Source organism: Belonocnema kinseyi, chromosome 7 (genome assembly GCF_010883055.1).
Source record: "Belonocnema kinseyi isolate 2016_QV_RU_SX_M_011 chromosome 7, B_treatae_v1, whole genome shotgun sequence".
Taxonomy (NCBI): Eukaryota; Metazoa; Arthropoda; class Insecta; order Hymenoptera; family Cynipidae; genus Belonocnema; species Belonocnema kinseyi.
Window position 1 is genome coordinate 50,099,761 of NC_046663.1, and position 26,280 is coordinate 50,126,040.

The window sequence follows — 26,280 nt, forward strand, 5'->3', positions numbered from 1 at the left end:
CTTCGATAGACTCTGCCGTAACAACCTTATCATCTGCGAACGCTAACCCTCGTACCCTTACTGTTTCGAGATCCACACCCTCTTCGTCGAAGAGAGCCATTTATTAGCTTGAAAGAAAATTATTCTACTTGTTTCAAAATTCATTTTGCTTTAGTAGACAGTTTAACTAGTTTTTTCAAACTTTTTTTCATTAAAATTTATTTTTGTAACTGAAAATCAAACCATTAAATTTTTTAAAGTTTATCTTTTAGTTGAAAATTTATGTATTTTGTCGAAAATTTTTCTTTTTTGGTAGAATATTATTCGTCTTGTTTAAAAATTGTGCAAAATTTACCGTTTTTGCAGAAAATTCATTTTTTTAAATTATTTTTTTTACTGAATATTTAACTATTCCATTATTTTCAAATTAACCTTTTTTTAGTTAAAAATAATTTTTTTGGTTGTAAATTGAGCTATTATGTTAAGATATATTATTTTTTTGGTTGAAAATTATGTTGTTTTTTTTTAAACTAAAAATGTAACTATTCCATTTTTTGTTGAAAATTCGTTTTTTGTTATTGTTGAAATTAGATTTTATGTTTAGTTAAAAAATATATATTTTTAGTAGAAATTGATTTGTTTGAAAATCCATCATTTTGGTTGGAAATTAATTTGTTTCGTTGAAATTTAAGAAATTTGTTTGAAACTTTTTTTGTCTAAAGTTATTTTATTATCGAAAATTAAACTGTCCCGTTTTTGGTGAAACATTTATATTTTTTAGTTGAAAGTTCACCAAATGTAGAAAATTCGTTTTTTTTAGTATTATTCTTTTTGTTCGTAAATTCATTTCTTTGGTTGAAAATTAAACTATTTTGTTGAAAATTCAATTTTTTATCTAAAACATTAACTTCCCTTTTTCAGTTAAAAGTTCGATTTTTTTGAAAAAAATTAATTTCAATATTTAAAAATGCAACAATTTTTTAAAATTTATTAATTTTAAATTAAAAAAAAAAAATTTCATTTATTTAGTTGGAATTTTCCCGGCAATTTACAAAAACAGCTAGCCCAATCGCCAAATCAAAATGACCTTCTTACCAAGGGTTACCAACCTGCGAATCTAAAACGGTTACTTCTTTTCCTCACGGGAGAGGGAGCCAGTGTTACCAAAATAGTGCAAAAATAGTCGGGTTTGTACGCTTTGTGCAGTAAAGTTGTTGTTTTTTTCGTGTTAATTTTAATTAATTTTCCACTTAACTACGAAATTGGCTAGGAAATGAGGTTCGTAAAGCCGAAATTGATAACATTTGATGTTACTGGAACTTTATTAATGACTAAAGTGGAAAAATATTACGCTGCTGCCGGAGCTCAGCACGGTGTTTTGGTTGATCCGAGTAAGTTAGCGCGAAGTTTTAAAACCAACTTCAAACAAATTTCCAAAGAACATCCAATTTTTGGTAAACATACTGGTATGGGATCGGAAAAATGGTGGAGAACACTTGTTTATGCGGTATTTAAGGACCAGATTTCTAATATTCCAGAGGAAAAACTTTCGAAGGTAATTATTATTTATGTGTTTTTATTAAACTTTTACTCGTGTAAACCCGGTTATACATTATAGTCACGGACAGTCAGGGAACTTTTTCGAGAACGTGCATACCAATTTTTTTTTTTTAAGTTGCAATATAAAATTGAATAACAATGATTCTTAATTTTTAAAAGTAGCTTTATATTACTGTATGAACTGTTTTGTTCCAGTTGAAGATTCATCTTTTTAGATGAAAATTTATCACTGTTCGAAAATGTAACTATTTTTTTAAACATTTTTTTCTGGTTAAAATTTTGTTTAAAATGGAAAATGTAACTATTCCAATTGGATATTATAACATTTCATATACAAATTTTTCTCTTTCGTTGAACATTAATTTATTAACTTAAAATTTAACTTTTCAATGTTTAGTTCACAAATTATTTTTTTTAGTTGATAATTTGGTATTTTTTGGCTGACATTAATCTTCTTGCTTGAAAATTAATATTTTTAGTTAAATATTAATTTTTTATCTGAATGATTAACTGTTCAATGTTTGGTTGACAATTTATCTTTTTTAATCGAAAATTCATCTATTTTGTTGAAAAATCGTATTTTTTAGTAGAAATTAATGGTTTTTTTTTGGGAATTTTGTTTTTTTGAAAATTCAACTATTTCGTTGAAAATTCATACCTTTTTTTAAAAAATCGTCTTTTTGTAGAAAAGTGATCTTTTTCTTTGAAAATTAATCTTTTTTTTTTAATTTCAAGTATTCCAGTTAAATATTCATTATTTTAGTTAAAAAATAATATTTTTTAGTTAAAAATGCAACTATTTTTTTTATAATTCTTGTATTTTCTTGAAAATTCAACCATTTGGTTAAAATTTCATCTATCTTGTGAAAAATGCCATATATTTATTTGAAAAGTTATGCATTTTAAGCGGTTTATATTGAATTTAATATGGTACTACATTATTTTTTTCTTAAATATGCACTGAATTTTAGGTATAAAATAACAAAATAAAAATTGGTTTAAATTATTATTCTAATTTATGGACTTTAGAGACAAATTCAAGAAATTATTAATAATGTTTGTGTTTTATTCAATTATTTAATTAATCTATGGTGCTAATTTGTTTAAAAACATCCTGTTTTATAATAATTTGTCAAAGCTTTCTAAATTAAAAATTATTAATTGATCAAAGTGTCCCGAATATTTTTAAATCCATTAAAATCTTTTAAATGTATTAAAAACTTAGAAATCTCCAAAAATCTATCAACCCTGTTTGAATTCCTTTGAAATATTATAAATTGTTAAAAATCTGTATAATTCGTTTAAAATCCTTTAAAAACAATTAAATTTTTTTCCTAAATTTAATTATGATTGATTCAGGGATCAGAATTCCAATATTCCAGAGTAAAAACTTACAAAGGTAATTAATGTAAATTAATTAATTAAATTAATTAACTTAAATTATTATTATATTAATTATATTTATTAGAAGTAATCATATGAAATCCCTTAATATCTTTGAAATACTTGGAGGTCCTATCAAACCCTTTAAATCTTTTTTAAATTCCTTAAAATATTCGGAAACCCTAAAAAACGCTTGTCATCTCTGGAAATTTTTTTAATCTCATAAAATTCTTTGGAATCATAAAATCTTTAAAATCCTTTTAGATTTATCGTCATTTAGATATCGTAATGGCCCATTAAAATAAGTAGAAGTCAGTAGTGTAGTCCTAAAAAATAAAGTGGCCTGGCCATACTTTAATTTTTATTTAAAAAAAATTAAATTTGTATAAAACAAACTAAGTTGCAATGAAAGAAGTGAATTTTCAATCAAAAATATTAATTTTATATCAAAAAAGATTAATTTTTAACAAAATACATGAATTTTCAACCCAACAGTTAAATTTTCTACAAAAACAATGTATTTTTAACCATGAAGGTGAATTTGTCACCAAAAACATTAATATCTACTACAAAAGACAAAGTTTCAACATATTACATACAACCAAAAAAAGTTTTACCTCTAAAGTAATTGTCGTTTTCTCTCTAATTCTGATTAGATTTTTCGTCCTCTTTCGGAATTTGTTAGAAAATCTTTTTGAAGTTGAAAAGTGAAAATTGCCGACGGTTTTTCTGAAAATATTCAAATTCAATTTATTCAAAACTCTACAGTTTTCTCTCTCTTGCTTTTTGCTATATATGAAGCAATTAAAAAGAACAAAATTACTTCTTTTCGAGATTTGTGCGAAAATATCTATAAAATCCTTAAAGATTTATTTTTTTCTCAACAATACAATTTTATGTTGTGATGAAAAATTAAAAGGACTTAATTTAACAATTTTAGCAACGTTTTTGTGTTAAATAAAGTAAGTTATAAAAAGTGGATGGTATCGATTGCTTAAAAAATTCCTACTTCAAGAGAAATATTTTCATATAAAAGTGGTTAAAATTGTAAGTTTATGCTCTATTTTGCTTTTTTATGATACCATAAAATTGTATTGATTGAAAATGATCTTTTATGTTAAAATTTAATCTTTTCGGATCTAAAAGTTCGCTTTTTTCTAAAATATTCGTCTTTTTATCTTCAAAATTCAAATATTGGATTGATTAGAAATTCAACTATTTTCTTCAAAATCGAATTATTATTGGATATTTTTGTTATTTTGTTAAAGTCATCATTTTTTGTTAAAAATTCAACTGTCTTCGAAGAAATTCATCTTTTTGGCATGAAAATTTTACTATTTGGTTAAATCTTTGAGTACTTAAAAAAAAACTTGTCTCTTGTGGAAACTTTCTTGATAGTTTTTATTTTATTTTTTGTTCTATTTGAAAGTAGTTAGGTTTGAAAACGTAACTTTTTACAAAAAATGCCTCTTTTGGCTTTAAAGTATAACAAATTGGATGGTATTTTTTATGTCTTGACTGAAAAATTCGTTTTTTTTTTATTAAAAAATTTGAATTCTGGCTTGAAAGTTGAACTACTTTTACTAATAATTCTTTTTTTTTTTGGTTGAACATTCATAATTTAATTGATAATTCATCACTTATGTTGAAAATTAACTTATTCTGTTAAAAATACATCTTTTTGTTAGAAAATTAATATTTGCGGGTCGAAAATTCAATTGTTTTGTAGGAAATTAGTCTTTTTATGGTTAAAACTTTGATCTACCTAATTAAAAATTAATTTTCTTGGTTGCTGAATTGCAGATTCATCATTTTAGTTAAAAATTCAACTGTTTGGTTGAATTTCTGTACTAAAAATGTATCTTTTTTAGTTAAAAAATCAACTATTTATTTGAAAGTTTTTATATCTTGTTGAAAATTTTTTTTTTTGTAGAAACTTAATTTTTTTGCTTTAAAATTTGTCGTTTTGGGGAATAATTTCAGCTTTGTAGATTGAAATTTAAACTCTTTTTTTTTGAAAATTCAACAATTCGTCCTTTTGGATTTAAAATTCATCTTTTTTTGTTAAGAATTAAACTGCCTTCTAAATAATAACATTATTTAATTGAAAATGTAACTGTTTTTAATTGAAGTTCAATCTTTTTTGTTTAAAATTTGATGATTTAAATTCTGTAGCTCAATCAAACTTTAACCAATTCTGATCAAAAAAGGTCCTCATACATGAAATTGAACTCGCATTGATTATATCAACAGCCAATAATTATTTTTATTGGAAAAATATCAAATTGTTCTTAAAGTTGAAAAAAATGAGAAACTGTGCAATATTATATGTTGCAGCGTCGTGATTTATCACTGTGATAAAATTTTTTAAAATAACCTGGAAAAATGTATTTTTTGTCCTGGAATACTTGGATTACTTGTCGATGATAAATTTAGTTGAAAATTAAACTATTTCGTTGAAAACTTATTTTATTTGGTTGAAAATTAATTTGTTTACTGATACTAAATAGTTGATATTTCACATTTTTGGTTAAAAATTGACTTCTTTTGATGCAAATTTAACTATTTTCTTTAAAATTCCTGTATTTTATGGTAGAATATTAATCTTCCTGGTGACTAATATATCTTTTTGGTCAAAAATTAATTGATTTGTTTGAAAATTTTACTTAAGGTGGAAAATTCCTTTAAAAATTCCAATATCTAGTTGCAATTTTCAAGTATATTGTTCAAAATTGATCTTTTTTGGTAGAAAATTAATCTTCTACATTGAAAATTTACCTTTTTGGTTGAAAATTCATTTCTTTGATTAAAAATTAATTTTTTAATTAAGATCGCGAAATATTTCATTAATTTGACAAACTCATCCCTACTTATCGATGATAATAATTGACCTTAGGTTGCGGACACTGTGATAGAATGTTACCGAACGAGGATGTGCTGGGAAATTTATCCTGGTGCAGTGGAGATTCTTGATTATCTCCAAAAGGAGGGCATTCTCGTCGGAGTAATATCCAATTTTGATGATGGCCTTGATTCCATTCTACAATCTCTGGACATTAAATCGTACTTTTCCTTCATTCTCTGCTCTTATCAATTTGGAAGGGAAAAACCAGATTCTCAAATTTTCGAGGAAGCCCTTAGGATCTTCCAAAACATTAAAGAGACACATATTTTCCCACAGGAGGCTCTACACATCGGCGACAGAGTCGATACTGATTATCTCGGGGCAAAAAATGCAAAATGGAATGCTATTTTTATAAAACGCGACGATGAACCCGTAGATCCTCTGGTGTCAAAATATGATATCGTCAGCGATCTTGAAGACTTGAAAATTAATTTTGAAAAGGATTTTAGTCATTCGAAAGTTAAAACCTAAGAAAAACTCAGATTTTTTTAGTTTCTTTTATAAAAAAGATTTTTTCATTATTATTAATTTTTAAATGATATTCTTATCTTAATAAAAGTATTGACAAATTTGAAAATTTCAGGGTGGCGATTTGACTTCTGATCGCACTAAAATGCAAGTTTTTATTATTTAAATAATTTTGGTCAATTTAGAAAAGTGATTTCTACTTTATCTACAGTCGTAAACAAATTTTTTGTAATAAAATAGATTTCTGTTCGATCTTAAGTAAAAAATTTATCTTTTTTCTTAATGAAATTTAAAGTATTTGGTTGAAAATTGACATTTTATAAATAAAAATTCAAATATTTGTTTGAAAATTTATGTACCATTTATGCAAATGTTCTATTTTTAGTTTCAAATTGATCGTCCCTAGTTTATAATTAAACAATTTAAATAAAAATTGATATTTTTTGATAGAAAATTCAACTATATTGTTGAACATATACGTAGTTTGTTAAAAAATCGATTTTTATAAAAGATTATCGTGTTCTTTGAAAGTTAATCTTCTTGTCTAAGAATTCTTTTATTTAAACTCTTGTTAACATTTATTTTTAATTGTATGAAATTATTTCTTGGTTAAAGATTCGTACTTTTTGATATAAATCAATGTTTTTGGTTGAAAATTCATCTCTATGATCAAAAATGAAATTATTTAATTTCAATATTCATCATCTTACTTAAAAATTGATCTTTCTGGTTTGAAAACCAACTATTCTAGTCAAAGGTTAACAAATTTTGTTGAAATTCAATCACTTTCTTTGAGAATTTAACTATTTTTTTTAATTCCTTTTTTTTGTCGAATGTAATTTTTTAACTGAAAATTTAACTTATTCCACTCGAATATTAAAAATTATATTTTTCTTTCAAAGTTAATTTTTCTATCTAAAAATTGTTCTTGTTGGTTAAAAATTAAAGTATTCAGTCAAATATATATTTTTTTTATATTTTTATATTTTAGTTAAAAGTTCATCTTTTAGGTTGGAAATAAAATTACTTTGTTGAAAGTTAAACACTTTTGTTTAAAATTATTTTTTCCCCTGAAAATTTAGCTATCTTGTTAAAAATTTGTTTTCTTTTTGGTTGAAAAATTATCTTTTTGGTATAAAGTTCAATTATTTCATTTAAATATTAATAATCTTAGTTGAATTCTTAGCAAAAAATTATTCTGTTTGTTTGAACATTCATTTTTTTAACTTAAAATTTAATTATTTAAGTGTTGATTGACCATTTATCTTTTTTCAGTAAAAATTAATGTTTCTTATTTTAAAAATTCAACTATTTCAGATGAAAATTCATTGTTTTTGATTAAAACTTATATTTCTGGTTTAAATTTCAACTGCTCCTGTTGAAGATTCATAATTTTCATTGAAAATTCATGAGTTATGGAAAAAGTTAATTTTATTAACTAAAAATGTAACTATTCCATTTTTGGATGAAAGATGGTTTTTTTTAGTTAAAAATTCAACTATTTTGTTGAAAATTTGTCTGCTTTAATCTTTTTTGCTTAAAATTCAACTATTTTAACTAAAATTTTAACTCAACATTTTTGTTTAAAATTGATATTTTTACAGGAAAATTCAAGTATTTACTTCAAAATTCAATTGTTTTGACATTTTTCGCTCTGTTCTGTTAAAGGCTGTTTAGAATGAACGTGATAAATTAAAATAAAAGTTTTACTTTTGCGACAAATATGAATATTTTATTTTTAATTGACAGGGTGAAACCGGAAAATGACCAGAAATTTAGAATCCTCCGCCGAATCGCCACCCTGAAAGTGAAAATTAATCTTGCCATGTATTTCTAGTTAATTATTTTTAATTTTTAAAACAGTTAAAGCGTAATTATTAGAATTATATAATATATAAAGCAGTTGAATAATTTTAGTATTTAAAATACCAATTTTTGCAAAATCTAGCATAATATAATTTTGTAAGCATATCTTTAGAATAAAAGATGATTTTCTTTAATTTAATGGAACTCGGTCTTCAATCCCTAGCCTAAATAATAAAAACTCGCTTCAAAATTCTGAATGGACATTGTAGGCCTTAAAATATGTGGGTGGCATCGCAATATCAACCGGCGTTTCCGGGTGGAGAGATATCTGTATCACGTGTCCCGGACAATGCTGTTTTGCCGAAACCAATGATAGAAGGAAACTGAGGGAAGCGTTCGAGGCAGCCGATGGAAAAGTAAATATATTTTTTTTCTTGGAACAATTATTTTTAATCTATCTCCACAAGGGGAATAAATTTAGGATTCTTCTTTATCTCTGAATAGATAAATAATCCATTTTTTCTGAATATTAAAAATGGTTTTAAATTGCAGAATTCAGTTCCACAAACTTCAATTTTAAGTACTTCAAATTGACCGGGATTTTTTTGCCAAGTAGAAGAAGAATCAGGGTTGTTACAAGTCCGGGAGTCAGAAAATTAAAAAATTAATTTATTTTTGTAAAAATTGCTTCTTTTTGGTTGAAATTTCAATTTTTTTGGTTGATGATTCATCATTTTAGTTGAAAAGTCGCTTCTTATCAAAAATGTAATTATTTTTCTTAAAATTATTATTTTTTTGATTAATTTTTGTAACTGAAAATTTAACTCTTCCGTATTTGGTTGAAAATTTATTTTCTTTAGTTGAAAATTCTTCTTTTGTGGTCGAACACTAATCATCTTGGCGAATAATTCATACTTTTGGTATCTAATTCATTTATTTCTTTGAACATTTAACTATTAGGTGGAAGATTCTTTTAACGATTTAAATATTTGGATGAAAGTTCATGTATTTTGTTAACAATTATTCGTCTTTGGTAAAAAATGAATTTTATTTGCAGAAAATATATTATTTTGATTGAAAATTTATTTCTCAGGTTGAAAATTTTTCTATTTCGTTTAAAATTTATTCTATTTGGTCGATAACTAATTTTGGTACTGAAAATTTAATTATTTTATTTTAAGTTGAAAATTGATCTGGTTTAGTTTAAGAAATGTAACTGTTTTATTGAAAATTCGTATTCTTAGGTAGAATATTAATAATCTTGGTAACTGATTCACTTTTTTGCTTGAAATTAATTTCTTTGATTAAAAGTTAATTATTTTATACTGTAAATTCAATTGTTTTATTAAAAATTAATCTTTTTGTAGAAAAGTAGTCTTATTTATTGAAACTTCATATTTTTTATTAATAATGTGTTTCCTTTGTTGAAAATCCAACTACTTGCTTGATAATTAATATTTTGTGGTAGATTATTAATCTTATTGGTGACTAATTCATCTTTTTGGTTGAAAATTCATTTTTTTTATTACGAATTTTTTGTTTTTAATTGACATTTTTTTTAAACTAAAATTTAGCTATTCCATATTTTGTATAAACTTTTCTTTTTTTATATAAATTTAATAGTTTTTATTCAAAATTCATCTATTTGATTGAGAATTTAAATAAATTAAATACAATTATTTACCTTGTATTTCTTGAAAATTCGTATTTATCGTGGAAATAACAACTATTAAACTTTTTGTTAAGAATTATTTTTTTTATAAAATTTTCATTACGTTCATGGAAACTTCAACTATTATTTTGAAAATTCCCTTTTTCTTTGTTAATAATGAATGTTATACCTGAAAGAAAAATTTATAACGGTAACTGTAAGTGAAAAATTGTGTAAGGAAAAGTGAGGGAATTTCGAAATTGGGATTTTGTAGCAACCCTGAGAATTAAAAACATTGAATCATAATATAAAGAATATATTGTAAAAGCTAGTTTATTAAAATAATCTCTTTAATATTTTACAGATCGAATCGTTTCCTGTCAAAGTCCAAAGGCAAATGAACTCGAATCAAACTATTGGCCCTGAAAGTATCCTGGAAGTTTTCAAATATTTTGTATTTTTCTAAAAGATTGGAGCGATCTAGCTAAGGATAATAATTTGCAATTTTTAAATTGTTTCATTCTGGTTATAAAAGATTATATGTTTAAAATTTTACAAGATTAAGATTATGGTCTTTGAATATTAATGGTCAGGAAAGATGATAAATTGGCCAGGGAAAAATTAGGGAATTTTGAAAATGAAGTTTTGGGGCCACCCTCATATAATATTTGAGTAAGTAATTTATTTTGCTTTTATTTCTATTTCCTTTTTTGCAGTTTCTTTTTTCTGATGATTATTTTTTTACTTAAAAAAAAATTATTGTTTGATTGAAATTCCAACTTTTTTGTAGAAAATTTCACTTTTTGGGTTAAAAATTCAACGATTTGATTACAAATTTTATTGTTTTTGGTGGTAATTTAATCGGTTTTGATTTAAAATCCGACTATTTTTTTTTAATTCAACTTTCTTGTTAAGTATTTAATTAATTTGTGGAAAATTCAATTCTTGTTCATAATTCTGTTTTTTTGTTGTTGTTGTTGAAATATCAAATACTACTGTTTCGTTGACAATTCTGTTTTATTTGTTTGAAAATTCAACTTTTTCGATTAAACATTTAATTTTCTTTCAAAAAAATCATTTTTTGACTTGAGAATTGAACTATATAGTTAAAAATTTAACTGTTTTTTGTTAAAATTTAATCTCTTTTTAATCGAAAATTCGACCGATTCGAAAATTCAACTATTTGTTTGAAAATGCAGGTAATTTGTTAAAAATTCATTTTTTTCTGGAAGGGCATTTTCTTCTTGATCTAAAATACGTAGTTTTGGTTTCAAAATTCATGTTTTAGTAGAAATTTCACCGCTTTGGTAATTGTAATATTTGACTGAAAAATCTGTATTTATTGAAAATTCGACTTTTTGATCTAGATTGTAAATATTTTTTTAAAGTTCGTTTTTTAAAATTAATTTTTACACCGAAACTGTGAATTTTCCAGTTTTTGTTGAAGATTGATTGAAATTTCATTTTTTTGTTTGATGAAAATACAATTGTGTAGTTGAATATCAACTTTTTGTTGATAATTCATATTTTATATTATAATTCGTCTTGAAAGTTCAACAATTTGAATGAACTTTTTTTCGCCTCTTGACTAAAAAATCGTTATTTGTTAAAAATTCGTCTTTTTGGTAAGAAAATGTATTTATTTACTTGAAAATTCATTACTTTTGTTGGAAGCTAGACTATTTTTTTTAGGCGAATTTGTTTTTCAATATTAACTTTTTTCTGGAAATTTTACTTTGACATATTTGGTTGAAAATTGATATTTTTTACTTGAAAATCCATGTATTTTGTTAAAAATGCATATTTCATGGTAAACATTTTTTAGATGCAATTTTTTTCTTTTTGATTTTAAAATTCATCTCTTTTAGTAGAAATTTTATCTTTTTATTTTAAAAATGGAACTATTGAATTTTTTGTTGAGAATTCATATATTCATGTTAAAAATTCAACTAGGTGTTTTAAAATTGAACCTGTTTGATGAGAATTAAATGATTTTGTTAAAACTTGAACTCTGGTTTTAAAATGAACTTTTTTGTTAATGATTGGTTTTTTTATATATTTGGTTTTTGTTGAAATATCAAGAAATTACTTTTTAATTAATTACTTAATCATTAATTCTATCTTCTTAAAAATTCCTGTTTTTGACTTAAAAATGTAACTATTTGATTGAAAATTTAGTTTAGTTTTAACATTAATTTTTTTTTATTTAGACCACTTCGTTGAAAATTCATCTTCGTGGGTGGAAAATTTAAACATTTGTTTTAAAATCAAAATTTTTCGCTGAAAATTTAATTCAATATTTTGTTAAAATATCAACTGTTAAATTTTTTCTGGAGAATTCATATTTTTATTGAAAATTCAACTGTCTTAAAAAATTTCGTCTATTGGGCTTGAAAATGTATTCTTTGGTTGAAAATTTATTTTCCTTTTCGTTGAAATTTAAATTTTTTACAGGAAATTTAACTTTTCCATTTTTGGCAGAAAATTGATCTTTTTCAGATGAAAATTAAAATATTTGTTTAAAAATTGTACTTTTTGCTAAAGATGTAATTATTTTGTGGAAAATTCCACTTCTCGGGTTGAAAATTTAAGTTTATTCTAAAAAATCCATTCGTTTACTTGAAAATTGAACTGTTTGGTTGGACATGCTAACTGTTTTTTGTTAATATTTAGTATTTTTTTATTGAAAATTTGGACATTCAAATATTTGAAAATCCATGTAGTTTATGTTTAAAATTGATCTTTTTTGTTGAAAATTCAATTATTTTAAATTTAAAATCTTAACTATTTACTTTCAAATTCCTGTATTTTATTGAAAATTCATATTTTGTGGCAGAATATTAATCCTCTTGGTGAGTAAATAATCTTTTTTTGGAAAATTAATAATTTTAGGTAAAAATTCATCTCTTTGGTTGAAAATTGATCTATTTTATTGAAAATTAACTTTTTTACTGAAAATTTAACTTTTACATTTTTTGTGGAAAATTCAACTATTTGTTTGAAAATTCACGTATTTTGTTAAAAAAATCCACATTTATGATATAAAATTTATCATCTTGATTGAAAATGAGTCTTTTTGGTTTTCAAATTTATCTCTTTTGATAGAAATTTAATCTTTTTTAAATTTGAATATCAACTATTACATTTTTGTTGGTCATTTATCTTTATAGGTTTAAAATTAAATTAATTGTTTCAAAATGCCATTTTGTTGTTGTTAAATATTTATTTATTTGGTTGAAAATTCAATTCTTTTAATGAAAATTTTTTTCTTTTTTTTTTCTTTTTTTTTTAAATATCAACTATTAAATTTTTCGTTGATAATTACTGTTTGGTTGAAAAATTAAAAAACAATCAATTTTTTCTTAAAAATTGTTTTGATTGAAAATTGAGCTTTTTGGTGGAAAATTAATATTCTTTTTTGAAATTTTATCTCTTTGGTTCAACATTTATCATTTCGTTTCAAAATTCATCTTTTTGTTTGGAAAATTGATCTCTTTGGTTAAAACTTTGTCAATTTGATTTAAAATTCATTTTTTTGGTGTTGCTGAAATATAACTTATTTTATCAAATTTTTTGTTAAAAATTGATCTTTTTTAGTTAAAAATTAATGTATTTTGTTAAAAATTGGTCTTTAATGGTAGAAATGTTTTTTTTTTCATTGGAATTTCGTCTTTTTGGTTTTAAAATTCCTATCTTTTGTTAGGAATTTAAGATATAAAATTTGGCATTTCGATTGCAAATTCGTCTTTTTGGTTTTAAAATTTATCTGTTTTGGTAAAAATGTAATCTTTTTTTTTTAAATTTTAATATCAACTATTATATTTTTGTTGATCATTTATCTTTATAGGTTCAAAATTAAACTAATTGTTTCAAAATACCATTTTTTCGTTGTTAAAGATTTAAATTCTTTGTTGATAATTACTTTTGGGTCGAAAAGTCAATTTTTTAATTAGAAATCCAACTATTTGGTGGAAAAAGCAACAGTTTTTGCTTGACAATTAATCTTTTTTTATTGACAATTCAAAGATTTGTTTGAAAATCTATGTATTTTGTTAAAAATTGATCTTTTTGGTTCAACATTTATCATTTCGGTTGAAAATTCATCCTTTTGTTTGGAGAATTCATAATTTTAGTTATAAATTCATCTTTCTGGTTGAAATTTTGTCTATTTTATTAAAAATTCGTTTTTTTGATGTTGCTGAAATTTAACTTATTTAATGAAAATATCAATTTTTTATTAAAAATTTATCTTTTTCAGTTAAAAATTCATGTATTTTGTTAAAAATTGGTCTTGAATGGTAGAAATTTTTATTTTCTTCATTGCAAATTCGTCTTTTTGGTTTTAAAATTCATCTCTTTTGTTAAAAATTTCATTTTTTATTGTAATATCAAATATTACCTCTTTTGTTGAGATTTCATCTTTTTGGTTGAAAATTTAATTATTTATTTATAAATTTGACTTTTTTCCAAACTTAATTAATTTGATTGGAAATCCGACTCTTTTGTTGATATTTAAACCTTTTTTGTTTAAAGTTCAAATGTTTTGTTTAAAGTTCAACTGTTTTTGAAAGATTAATTTAAAAAAAATAAAATTTTAAACTCGACTATTTGATAAAAAGTTAAACTATATTTATTCCAATTATAAAATTTTAAAAAATCCTCTAAACTCTAGTCTATTAAAATAATTTCTTCACCCTTTTCAGATCGAATCGTATCCTGCTGTAGTCTGAAAAGGCAAATGAACTCGAATCGAACTTCTGACCCTGAAAGTTAAATACTATGTTCTGAATAGTCCTGATTTTTCCCAAGGACTTTCCCGACTCAGAGAAGTCGATCCCCATTTTTCTGCGAAAACTGGAGAGAGACTGAGATATAAGAGGGTGGTCGGAGGAGAGATTTGAGATGAGAATTGGGGATCGAGGGAGGCCATAGAGCTGAGGTTTAAGGCAAGAAAGAAAGAAGGAAGGAAGGTTTTTCATTCTGGAGAGTCGAGAGGCTGGGAATCTGGGATCACAAGTGGGCGAGAGGGAATGCTTTGCCTCTCAGCTCTCCTCTCCATGCACATTCTTTACAGTCGGAGTTTGCTGGTGGTGAGAGCGAGTCTGCTTCGTGAGACTGCTTCGCGGCATTTAATAACCAAGTAGTGTCGGTGAAAATGCATTTACATCGTTTTATCCGATCACCTCGTCGATCGAGAATCTGTCTTTCTCGGCTTCTTTTTGCGAGTCTCTCCTTCTCTCTCGGTCACTCTCTCCCTCTCTGATTCTTAAATGAATAATGTCAATCTGTGCCTCCTGCATCCTCACGCCTCTCTTTCTCTCTCTCTCTCTCTCTCTCTCTCTCTCTCTCTCTCTCTCTCTCTTGCTCCAGTGGATATTTGGAATCAACGGTGTGGTCACAGTGACGGCAAATCTCGGATCTTCGGAGCCCCGTGACGAGCTAGTGTTTTCAAATATTGGAATTTGATTTTTTTTCCGTATATTTTTTTTATTTCAAAGAGTTTGGGGGCTTGCAGTGATCAGTGCAGTTTTCGGCAGTAAATCTATCAATTTGAATTTAGAACTCGGTAAATGACAACTTGGAATCATATTGACGATTTGATATCAATTGTTTAAACAATTTTTTATGTTTGCGGTAATAACAAGATTGGAAAAATTCCTAAAAATTCTCGGATCTTCGGAAATTACTCAGATATTTTTTCCGTTAAGCTGATTTTAGTGGCTCCTATTCATTTGAATCAGTTATCATTAAACGATATTCAACTATTTGGTTGAAAATAACTTTTTTGTTCAAACTTCATATTGTAAGGTTAAAAATGTAATTTTTTGCTTAAAAATTAATCAATTTTGATTGAGGTTTCGAAAATTTGGTTACAAATTCATATTTTTTGTTTGAATCGAACAGTTTTTGATTAAAAATAAAACTATTTTTTTGTAAAATATTAATTATTACATTATTCGTTGATTTATTTAAAAATACATCCTTATAGGTAACTATTTGGTTGGGAATTTAATTATTCTTTTTAACATTCAACTATTTTGTTAAAAAGTAAATATTTGCTTACAAAATTATTCGTCTCTTTGGCATAAAATTTCAAGTATTTAGTTTTAAATTTAACTTGGAATCGTATTGACGATTTTAAATCAATTATTTAAACTTTTTTTTATGTTTGCGGTAATAACAAGATTGACAAATTTTCTACAAAATCTCATATCTTCGGAAATTACTCAGATATTTTTTCCGTAAAGCTGATTTTAGTGGAGATTTTTTATTTGAATGGGGAGTTGGGGATTTTTAGAGAAACTAAGATGAAATCTTAAATTGTTATTTAGCTCCTATTCATTTGAATCAGTTATCATTAAAGGAAATTTAACTATTTGGTTAAGAATTAACTTTTTGGTTCAAAATTCATATTGTGAAATTGATTTAATTTAATTGTTTAATTTAATTTAATTGTTTGCTTAAAAATTAATCAATTTTGATTGAGGTTTCGAAAGTTTGGTTACAAATTCGTATTTCTTGTTTGAATTAAACAGTTTTTGATTTAAAATAAAACTATTTTTTTTTTGAAATATTAACTATTACATTATTCGTTGATTTATTTACAAATACATCCTTATAGGTTGAAGATTTAACTATTTCGTTGGGAATTTGATTATTTTTTTGAACATTCAACTATTTTGTTAAAAAGTTAAAAAGAAAATTTATTCTTACAAAATTATTCGTCTTTTTCAGTTAAAACTTCAAGTATTTAATTAAAAATTTAACTTAGAATCGTATTGGCTATTTCATATCCATTATTTGAACATTCTTTTGCTCTTTGCTGTAATAACGAGATTAGAGAAAATTGATCAAACTTCTTGAATTTTTTACCGGAAAGCTGATTTTATTTGATAGTTTTTATTTAAAGGGAAATTGGGGATTTTTGGAGAAACCAAGGTAAAATCTTGAAATGCTATTTTGCTACTTCAACTAAAAAAATGTGTTTCGATTAATAATTTGAATTTTTCTATTTAATTCATATTATTGGGATAGAAATACCAATTTTTAGGAGTAAATTCAACTAGTACTTAGTTGAAAATTTATATTTTAGCTTTAAAAATTTACTTTTACAACTAAAAATTAATACTTTTTGGTTGAAGATTTACATATTTCGTTGAAAATTCGTTTTCTTTATTTGAAAATAGATATCCATAACTTGCAAATTTAACTATTTGATTGGGAATTTAGTTATTTTGATGAAAATTGAACTTTTTTGTTAAAAAGTTAAAAAGAATCTTTTTTTTAACAAACTGAACTATTTTATTAAAAATTTGTCTTCTTGACTTAAAAATTTAACGATTTAGTTTAAAATTAAATTTTTAGTTCAAAATTCATATTTTAGGGTTGAAAATTTAGCTGTTTGCTTAAAAAATAATCATTTTTGGCTGAGGATTCCAATATTTTGTTGAATATTCGTTTTTTTTTATTGAATGAACTTTTTTTTATTTAAAATTTAATTTTTTGTTGTTGAAATATTAACTGTTACATAATTCGTTGAGAATTTTTATTTTTATTTGAAAAAACAACTTTATAGGTTGAAATTTTAACTATTTAGTTGGAAATTTCATTATTTTGTTAAAAAATGCAACTATTTTGTTAAACACTGTAAAAGAATCTTTTTTGTTCAAAAATGAAACTGTTAAATCCTTCCTTTTAGATTTCAAATTTGTCTTCTTGGCTTAAAAATTCAACCATTTTATTAAAAATGCAACTGTTTTCGGTTAAAGTTAAATCTTTTTTTTTTAATTCGACCATTTGGTTTACAATTTAACTTAGAATCGTACTGACTATTGGATAGCAATTATTAAATTTTGTGTTGTTTGCTTGATTAATGAGATTATAAAGTTATTTCTTTATTAGATATTTTTGTGGAAAGCCGATTTTCGTGGATCTTTCTTATTTGAAGGGGCATTAAAGATTTTTGGAGAAACAATTGTGAAATTTTTAACTGTTATTTAGCTCATTTTACTCAAAAATTCGTTCGATTATTTATTTAAATCAGTCATTATCAAATGAAACGCCAAATTTCTTTGGTTTGAAATTGAACTGGTTTTTTAAAAATTCGTTCTTTTCTTTGAATTTTTTTTTAATTTAACTATTTGGTTGAAATTACATCTCTTAAGGTTGAAAATTCAACTATTTTGTTAAAAAGTTAAGAATAATCTTCTTTGGTCGAAAATATAACTGTTTTGTTGAACATTCATCTTCTTGGAGTGAAAATTCAAGTGTATTTTAAAAAATACGTCTTTTTGGCTTAAAAAACTTAATTAATTTGTTGAAAATTCATCTTTTTAGAATAAAAATTCATTTAATTTGGTATAAAAGTTCTTGGTTGATAATTCACCTTTCTTTCTTCACAATTAAACTAAAAATTAACTGAATTAAAACACATTTTCTGGTCAAAAATACAACTATTTGGTCAAAATTAATCTGCTTCAGTTGAGGATTTAACTATTTTTTTGAAAATACTTATTTTTTGGTCAAATTTAACTGTTTTTTATTTCAAATTTAAATGGTTGAAAATTAGTTGTGTTTTTTTTTGTTCGGAAATTTTAATGCTTTCTTAATAAATATTTAACCATCCCATTTTTGATGGAAAATTTATCTTTGTTATTTGTAAATTCAAATACTTAGTTAGAAAATTTACAATTTGGCTGAAAACTTAATTATTTTGTTGAAAATTAAACTATTTGCTTGAAAATAATCTTTTTTGGTCAAAAATGTTACTGTTTCATTAAACACTCGTCCTTTTTAAAAAGAAAATGGATGAAAATTAAATTATTGTGTTTAAAAATCATCTTTTTGTACAGAAAATGCATTTATTATTGTAGAAAATTTCTTGGTTGAAAAATTAACTCTCCCTTAAAAATTTGTCTTTTGGACTTAAAGATTCAGCTATTAAATTTTGTATTAAAAATTAATTTTTCCTGGTTGAAAATTAAACTAATTGGTTAACAGTGGAACAGCTTTGGTAAAATTGCATTTTGTTGGTTGAAGATTAAACTATTTTTTCGAACTAATTTATTTATTTTTTAATTAATTTTCCTAGCCGGGATTTTAATAATTCCATTTTTGTATAAAAATTGATCGCTTTTAGTTGAAAATTAGAAAAAAAATTGATATCTCTTTTGCTATTTTAAAAAAAATCGATTTATTTTTTATGACTGTTGAAACCTCCTTGATACAATTTGGATTCCAATAAACCGGAAATATTGGAAAACTCGAATAGAAGAGGAAGTAAAGGCTGATTTTGCGTTAGATCATTTTATAGCTGTCTTAAAGATCGTCATCCTAAAATTGGTTTAATTCCAAGATCATCTTGTTGATTCCAAATGATCTATTTTACTGATATCCCTGACTCTACCCCGACCTATCTTCAACCTTCACAATTCAAAATCTTGATGCAGCTTCTTCAACTTTTGAAGTCATCATCAAGAATTAGGAAGATCCTGATCCAAATTCATTCTCTCAAGTCCCTATCTATCATTCCACTATTACAGAATTACATCAGAATTACATTGTTGATTGACAGTGTCCAGACTAACCGAAGATTAATGAACTTTCTTGAAAATAAGAGGACGAACTCTCGCGCTGCTGTTCCGCGAAATGCGGCCTCGGCAGTAAACTCGAAATTGTGAGTCGTGACCCTTCCTCAGAGGCAGATGGATGCGAAATAGTGCTGGGATTTGACGGAAAAGCCGGAAAGTGAGTCGGAGTAGTGTTTCGCTCGATTCACTTTATTTGGGAATTGAAGTCCAGTTCTTGAAAAAGATCTTAAATCATAATTTGCGGATGCAGTGCTGATGGACCAAAGTGCTGTGTAGGCCTTAGAGTTGTGATTTGGAGTCATCAGACGAAGAGACAATGCAGGGAAGTCTGTTTTTCCTCCTCATCGTGGGACTCCACATGGGAGCTTTCGCTGAACCGGACCCAACTGATGAGCAATTGTTCAATAGGATACCACAAAATAGGGAGGAGGATAAGTGCTATGATGGAACTGGAAAACCTCAGGTTAGTGTGATACTGTGATACTGTGAATAATTTGATTTAAAAATTAGGGATCATCTACAAATTAGGGAAGGCGTTTTTCTGAAATTTGTTATTGAATATTCATTTCTTTGGATGAAAATTTAACTAGTTTGTTAAAAATTCATAGTTTCGATTGAAAAGGTATATTCTATTCTTACTTGAAAAGGTATCTTTTTCAGTTGGAAATCTTTTCGTTTGAAAATAAATTTTCTTGTTTGAAATTTCGTCTTTTTGGTTAATTCAAATATTCGAGTTAAATATTAATTATTTTAGTTGAAAATTCAACTGTTTGGTAGAAGTCATTATTTTGGTTGAAAATTGAATTATTTTATTGAAAATTCATTTTTTATGATTTAAAATTCATTGGTTCAATCGAAAATATAACTTATTTTATTCATGCTTAAAAATTTATCTTTTTTAGTTGGAAATCTTTTCGTTTGAAAATAAATTTTTTTGATTGAAAATTCGTCTTTTTTTGTTGAAAAATCAAGTACTTACGTCAACAATTTCTACAAAATTTTAGTTAAATATTCATTATTTTAGTTGAAAAATTCTTTTTTTTTTTTGAAAATTCAATCAACTATTTGGTAAAAAATTCATTCTTGCGGTTGAAAATTTAACTATTTTAATGAAAATTCATTTTTTATGGTTTAAAATTCACAGTTTCAATTGAAAATTAATGTTCTATTCTTGCTTAAAAATTGAACTTTTTAGTTGGAAATCTTTTCATTTGAAAAAAATTTTCTTCTTTAAAAATTCGTCTTTTTGTTTGGAAATTCAAAAATCCCAGTTAAATATTCATCATTTTTGTTGAAAATTCATATTTTTTAAATTCAATCAACTATTTGGTGAAAAATTCATTCTTGCGGTTGAAAATTGAACTATTTGATTGAAAATTAATTTTTTATGGGTCAAATTCATAGACTTTTTGTTGAAAAATCAAGTATTCTAGTTAAATATGCACAACTTCAGTAGAAAAATTGATTTTTTTGTTGAAAACTCAACTAACCATTTTGTAAAGAAGTCATTCTTCTGGTTGATAATTGAACTATTTGATTAAAAATTGATTTTTTTATGGTTGAAAATTCATAGGTTCAATTGAAAATGTAATATTCTATTCTTACTTAAAAATTTATCTTTTTCAGTTGGAAATATTGTCGTTTGAAAATAAATTTTCTTGTTTGAAAGTTCGTCTTTCTTGTTGAAAAATCAAGTATTCTAGTTAAATATTCATCATTTTAGTTGAAAAGTGCATATTTTTTGGTGAAAACTCAACTAACTATTTGGTAAAAAAGTCATTTTTCTAGTTGAAAATTGAACTATATTATTGAAAATTCATTTTTTATGGTTTAAAATTCATGCTTGAAAATTCATCTTTTTGAGTTAAAAATATTTTCGTTTGAAAAAAAAAATCTTGTTTAATAATTCGTCTTTTTGGTTAGAAATTCAAGAATTCCAGTTAAATATTCATCATTTTAGTTGAAAAATAATCTTTTTTTGTTGACAATTCAATAAAATATTTAATGAAAAATTCATTCTTCTGGTTGAAAATTGAACTATTTTAATGGAAATTCATTTTTCATGGTTTAAAATTCATAGTTTCAATTGAAAATGTAATGTTCTATTCTTGCTTAAAAATTTATCTTTTTTAGTTGGAAATATTTTCGTTTGAAAAAAAATTTTCTTGTTTGAAAGTTCGTCTTTTTGGTTAAGAATTCAAGTATTCCAGTTAAATAATCATCATTTTCGTTAAAAAATCATTTTTTGTTGTTGAAAATTCAATAAAATACTTTGTGAAAAATGCATTCTTCTGGTCGAAAATTGAACTATTTTATTGAAAATTCATTTTTATAGCTTAAAATTCATAGGTTCAATTGAAAATGTAATATTTTATTCTAGATAAAAAAATTTTCTTTTTTAGTTGGAAATCTTTTCGTTTAAAAATAAAATTTCTTCTTTAAAAATTCGTCTTTTTGGTTAAGAATTTAAGAATACCAGTTAAATATTCATCATTTTAGTTAAAAATTCATATTTTTTGTGTTGAAAATTGAACTATTTGGAAAAAATTCATTCTTGCATTTGAAACTTGAACTATTTTATTGCATTTTCCTTTTTTATGGTTTAAAATTCATAGTTTTGATTGAAAATGTAATTATTCCATTATGCATGTATCTTAAAGAAAATTCATCTTTATTGTTAAAAATTATACTATTTGGTCAAAAATTAATTTTTTTAAATTCATCTTTTATGGTTCCAAATTAATTGATTTAACGGAAAATATAACTTCCATTTTTGCTTGAAAAGGTACCTTTTTAGTTTAAAATTCAATTTGACTGAAAATTGAAAATTTAAATGTTTAAAAATTAAATTTTGTGTTTGATAATAATTGAACTATTTTGACGGTTTGTTCATTTTTTATGGTTAAAAAGTCATCGTTTCAATTGAAAATGTAACTATTAAACTTTTACTTAAAAATTGATCCTTTTTAGTTGGAAATTCATTTTTTTAGGTGAAAATTTTATTATTTTGGTAGAAAACTCAACACTATGTGGTTAAAAATTCATTTTTTGCTTAAATATTAATTTTTTTCATTTGAAAGTTCAAGTATCTTGTACAAAATAGATATTTTAAATTAAAAATTCAACTATATGGTAAAAAATTTGTTTTCTTGTTTGAAAATTGTTTTTGTTAAAAATTCATTTTTTACGATTTAAAATTCTTTTTTTTTCAAACTGAAGATAAGCTATTCCATTCTTGCTTGAAACTTGATCTTTCTCAGTTAAAAATTCATTTTGGGGTAAAAATTCAATTATAGCTGTTTTGTTGAAAATTCGTTTTTTTTCATTAATTTTTTTTTTTAACTGAAAACGTATCCATTCCATTTTTGCTTGAAAATTAATCTTTTTTAGTTGGAAATTTACCGTTCTGTTAAAAATTAATCTGTTTTGTTTGAGAATTTAACTATTTTCTCGAAAACTTATAATTTTTAAGTGAATTCAACTCTTTTTGATTGAATATAAAAATATTTTTTGGTGGATATATCAACTATTATGTTTTTTTCGTGAGTATTATTTTTTTATTTACTTAAACATTTATCTCTGTGGTTGCGAATTAAACTATTTGGTTGAAAATTTCTTTTTATTTGACTGAAAATTAATTGTTAGTACTAAATATTTAATTATTCCATTGTTTGTTCAAAATTGCCTCTTTTGAGATGAAATCTTGAAGAATATTTTTTTAACAAAAAGGATTGATAATTTTCAACATGGTATTAATTATTTTCAGTTTATTTCAAACTGTTCTCTCGCGACTTGACTATTTGCTCAAAAAGAAAATATCCGTTTTTAAGTGCAGAGTTTCGAAAATAATCATTTCTCTAGCAAAGAGTAGTTGTGTCCAGGAAGTTGAACACGTACGACTTGCTTTGGTGGTTTCAAAAATAGAATAACTCCTACCCATTTCAGTCTAAAACTAAACTTTCCCTTCACGTTTAAATCACCCCAAAAGAATCTCGAAACTTGTTCAGGAATATTTAAATTAAGTATTTCTGTTAATCCTAATTAATACTCATTTTCTATCATTTGTAGTAGCATTTTGTAAATTGTAAATATTACTAAAAAAATATTTATTGAACACTACCTCCAAAGAATAATTTAATATAATTTTTTTATAATTAATTTAAAATCTAAATTTCTTTTCTCTCTTTAATAACAAATATTTCTTAGTTGAAAATTCAACTCATTTTAAAATGCCATCTTTTTTGGTTGAATTTAACTGTTTTTGCTTGAAAAATTTTGTTTTTGATATTTTTTTTTGTTATTTTAAACCAAAATTAGTCTTTTTAAACTAAAAATCTATCTATTTCAAAAGAATATTCCATCGTCTCAGTTAACGAATTCATCTGTTTTTTTAAAATTAATTTCCTTGGCTGAAAATTTAACTATTCAATTTTTCTTGCAAATTTTTCTTATGTACAAATTCTTGTATTTGGTAGAAAATTCTTTTTTTTTTTTGAAAATTCTACTATTCCAATTAAATATTCATCATTTTAGTTGAAAATTTCTTCGGTTGAAAATTTAACTACATATTTTGTTTTAAATTAGATTTGTTGTTGTTAATTCATTTCTTTGATTGAAAGTTGATCTTTTTTAGTTAAAAATTCTGTTTTATTTTTGGTTGAAAATATTGTATTTTTAATCTGAAAAATGAACTATTATGTTGAAAATTCATTTTTTTTGCTAAAAATTAATTTTTTTAATTGAAAATTTAACTAATCGAGTTGAATATTCCATAATTTTAGTTGAAAATGCATCTCTTTTGTTTAAAACTAATTTTCTAAATGAAAATTCATCTATTAAATTTGTTGGGTGACAATTTAGCTTTTTTAATTGAAAATTCATGTATTTTATTAAAAAGTCGTTTTTTATGTGTAGAAAATGATTTCTTGGAAAAAATTCATCTATTTCTATTGAAAATTCAAATATTCCAGTTAAAGATTCATAATTTTAGTTAAAAATTCATCTTTTTAATTTAAAATTCAAATATTCCAGTTGGAAATTCATGATTTTGGTTGAAAATTATTTTTCTTACTATTATAAATTTAACTTATCCATGTTTGGTTGAAAATTGATATTTTTTAGTTCAAGATTCAATTACTAGGTTGAAAATTAGTCTTTTTTATCTGAAAATTAAATTATTTTGTTTAAAAATTCATGTATTTTGTTGGAAAGTAGTTTTTATGGCAAAACATTCTTTTTTTTTTTTAATTAATCTTATTGTTTGAAAATTCATCTTTTTGGTTAAAAGTTCAAGTAATCCAGTAAAATATTCATCATTTTGGTTGAAAATTCATCTTTTTTGCTAAAAATTCAACTATTTTGTAAAAAGAAATCATTCTTTTGGTTGAAAATTCAACTATTTTTTTAAAAATTCGTTTTTGAGGGTTTAAAATTAATTTTTTTCGTCTGAAAAGGTAACTATTCTATTGTGGCTTGAAAATGTATTTTTTTTGGTTGAAAATTCATTTATTTTGTTTAAACCCCGTCTTCTTGGGTTGAAAATTTATCTTTTGTTTAGAAATTAAACAATTTGGTCGATTTTTTTAAATTTGTTTTTTATGGTTCCAAATTGTTTTAACGGAAAATGTAACTTCCATTTATTGCTTAGAATTTTTACCCTTTTTACTTGAAAATTTCATTAATTTCGTCAAAAATTTAACTATTTAATTTAAAAATAATTTTATTGTTTAAAGCTTCATCTTTTTTAGTTGAAAGTTCACGTATTTTGTTAAAAACATCTCTTTTTCGGTAGAAACTTAAAATTTTTTGTTTAGAAATCAATTTTATGAATAAAAATACAAATTTTTGGTTGTCAATTGAACTATTTGGTTAAAAATTCGTTTCTTTTTGTTGGAAAACAATAATTAAAATTTGTATTCAAGATTGAAAAGAAATCTATTTTATCGTGAATAATTTTATGCAACATAAGCATGAAAAAGATTCACAATTAAAAAACAGACTTCCAAAATATCTCACTTTTCGCCTCGTTAGAGACCAAAATTACCATTGAAAAATGAGATAGAAAAGGGGAAAAAGAAAAAAAATGGTTGTAAATAAGATTCTTTAAAAAAAATTTTAAGATTTGAACACTTAAAAAAATATTTAAATCATTTTTATTAGTCAATGTGAATGATTCATCATAACGTAAATTTTCATTTGCCACCTCGAGTACGTAGGCAACCTCATATGTACAAGATGAATGTTATTTTTAGTTAGAATGGTTTCGGTTTTTGGTAGGGAATTGGGTAGGGTGCTAGGTTATCACTGGGTTGGAAGTCGCTTGAACTTTCTGAGATAAAGTTTGGGAGATTACCCGAAACGAGAATGTTTTTAAATGCTCTCACTTGTTCCATATTCTCGCATCAGAAAAATGTCTGATGATTCTTCTCATGCACGTGACTCGAGATGAGAAATAACTCATTTATTTTAAATAAAGTTAATATTTTCGGTAATGATAGTGGTAATGACGTCCCGTTCGCAAATAAGAAACGTTTCGTTATTTTTCGAAAAAATCTGTAAGCAAAAACCGAATTTTCAACTAAAAAAATTTTTTCAAGCAAAATGGAATAGATAAATTTTTAGTTAAAAATTATTAATCTTGAAAAAAAAAACGAATTTTTTATCATAGAGTTCAGTTATCAACCAAAAAAATAAATTTTTAACAAAATATCTGAATTTCTAACGAAAAAATATGATTCTTTAACGAAAAAGAAAGAGTTTTTAAACTAAATCGTTGAATTTTTTTATCAAGTTATTTGAATTTTCAACCAAAAAAGACGAGTTGTTAAGAAGTTACGTTTTTTATTAAGGGCATGTGACACAGCTAAATACCTATATTACCGACCTCACTTTTTCCGTTCACTGAATGTTTTTTTGAACCTAAGAACTTTTTTTGTAAA

At 24.2% G+C, this 26,280-nt stretch overlaps 2 protein-coding genes across 9 annotated transcripts in view; both read left to right on the plus strand.

Annotated features, from left to right (window-relative positions):
• Positions 1-1,154: 1,154 nt before the first annotated feature.
• On the plus strand, positions 1,155-6,488 carry LOC117176888 (rhythmically expressed gene 2 protein-like). The gene is made up of 2 exons (XM_033367260.1): positions 1,155-1,534; positions 5,819-6,488. Exons 1-2 carry the CDS (start codon positions 1,253-1,255, stop codon positions 6,296-6,298), a joined length of 762 nt encoding a protein of 253 aa, XP_033223151.1. The 5' UTR covers positions 1,155-1,252; the 3' UTR covers positions 6,299-6,488.
• A 3,917-nt stretch (positions 6,489-10,405) lies between these two features.
• LOC117176885 (laminin subunit gamma-1) overlaps positions 10,406-26,280 on the plus strand; it is a 110,119-nt gene continuing 94,244 nt past the window's right edge. Inside the window, exons 1-2 of one of the 8 annotated variants that reach the window (XM_033367250.1) lie at positions 10,406-10,424; positions 19,327-19,805. In XM_033367250.1, coding sequence (XP_033223141.1) covers positions 19,659-19,805 — 147 coding nt within the window. In that variant the 5' untranslated portion in view covers positions 10,406-10,424; positions 19,327-19,658. Of the gene's footprint in view, positions 10,425-14,819; positions 14,996-15,114; positions 15,319-19,294; positions 19,806-26,280 lie in introns of those variants that run through there. The other 7 variants (XM_033367249.1, XM_033367246.1, XM_033367244.1 and 4 more) reach the window with 7 other exon arrangements.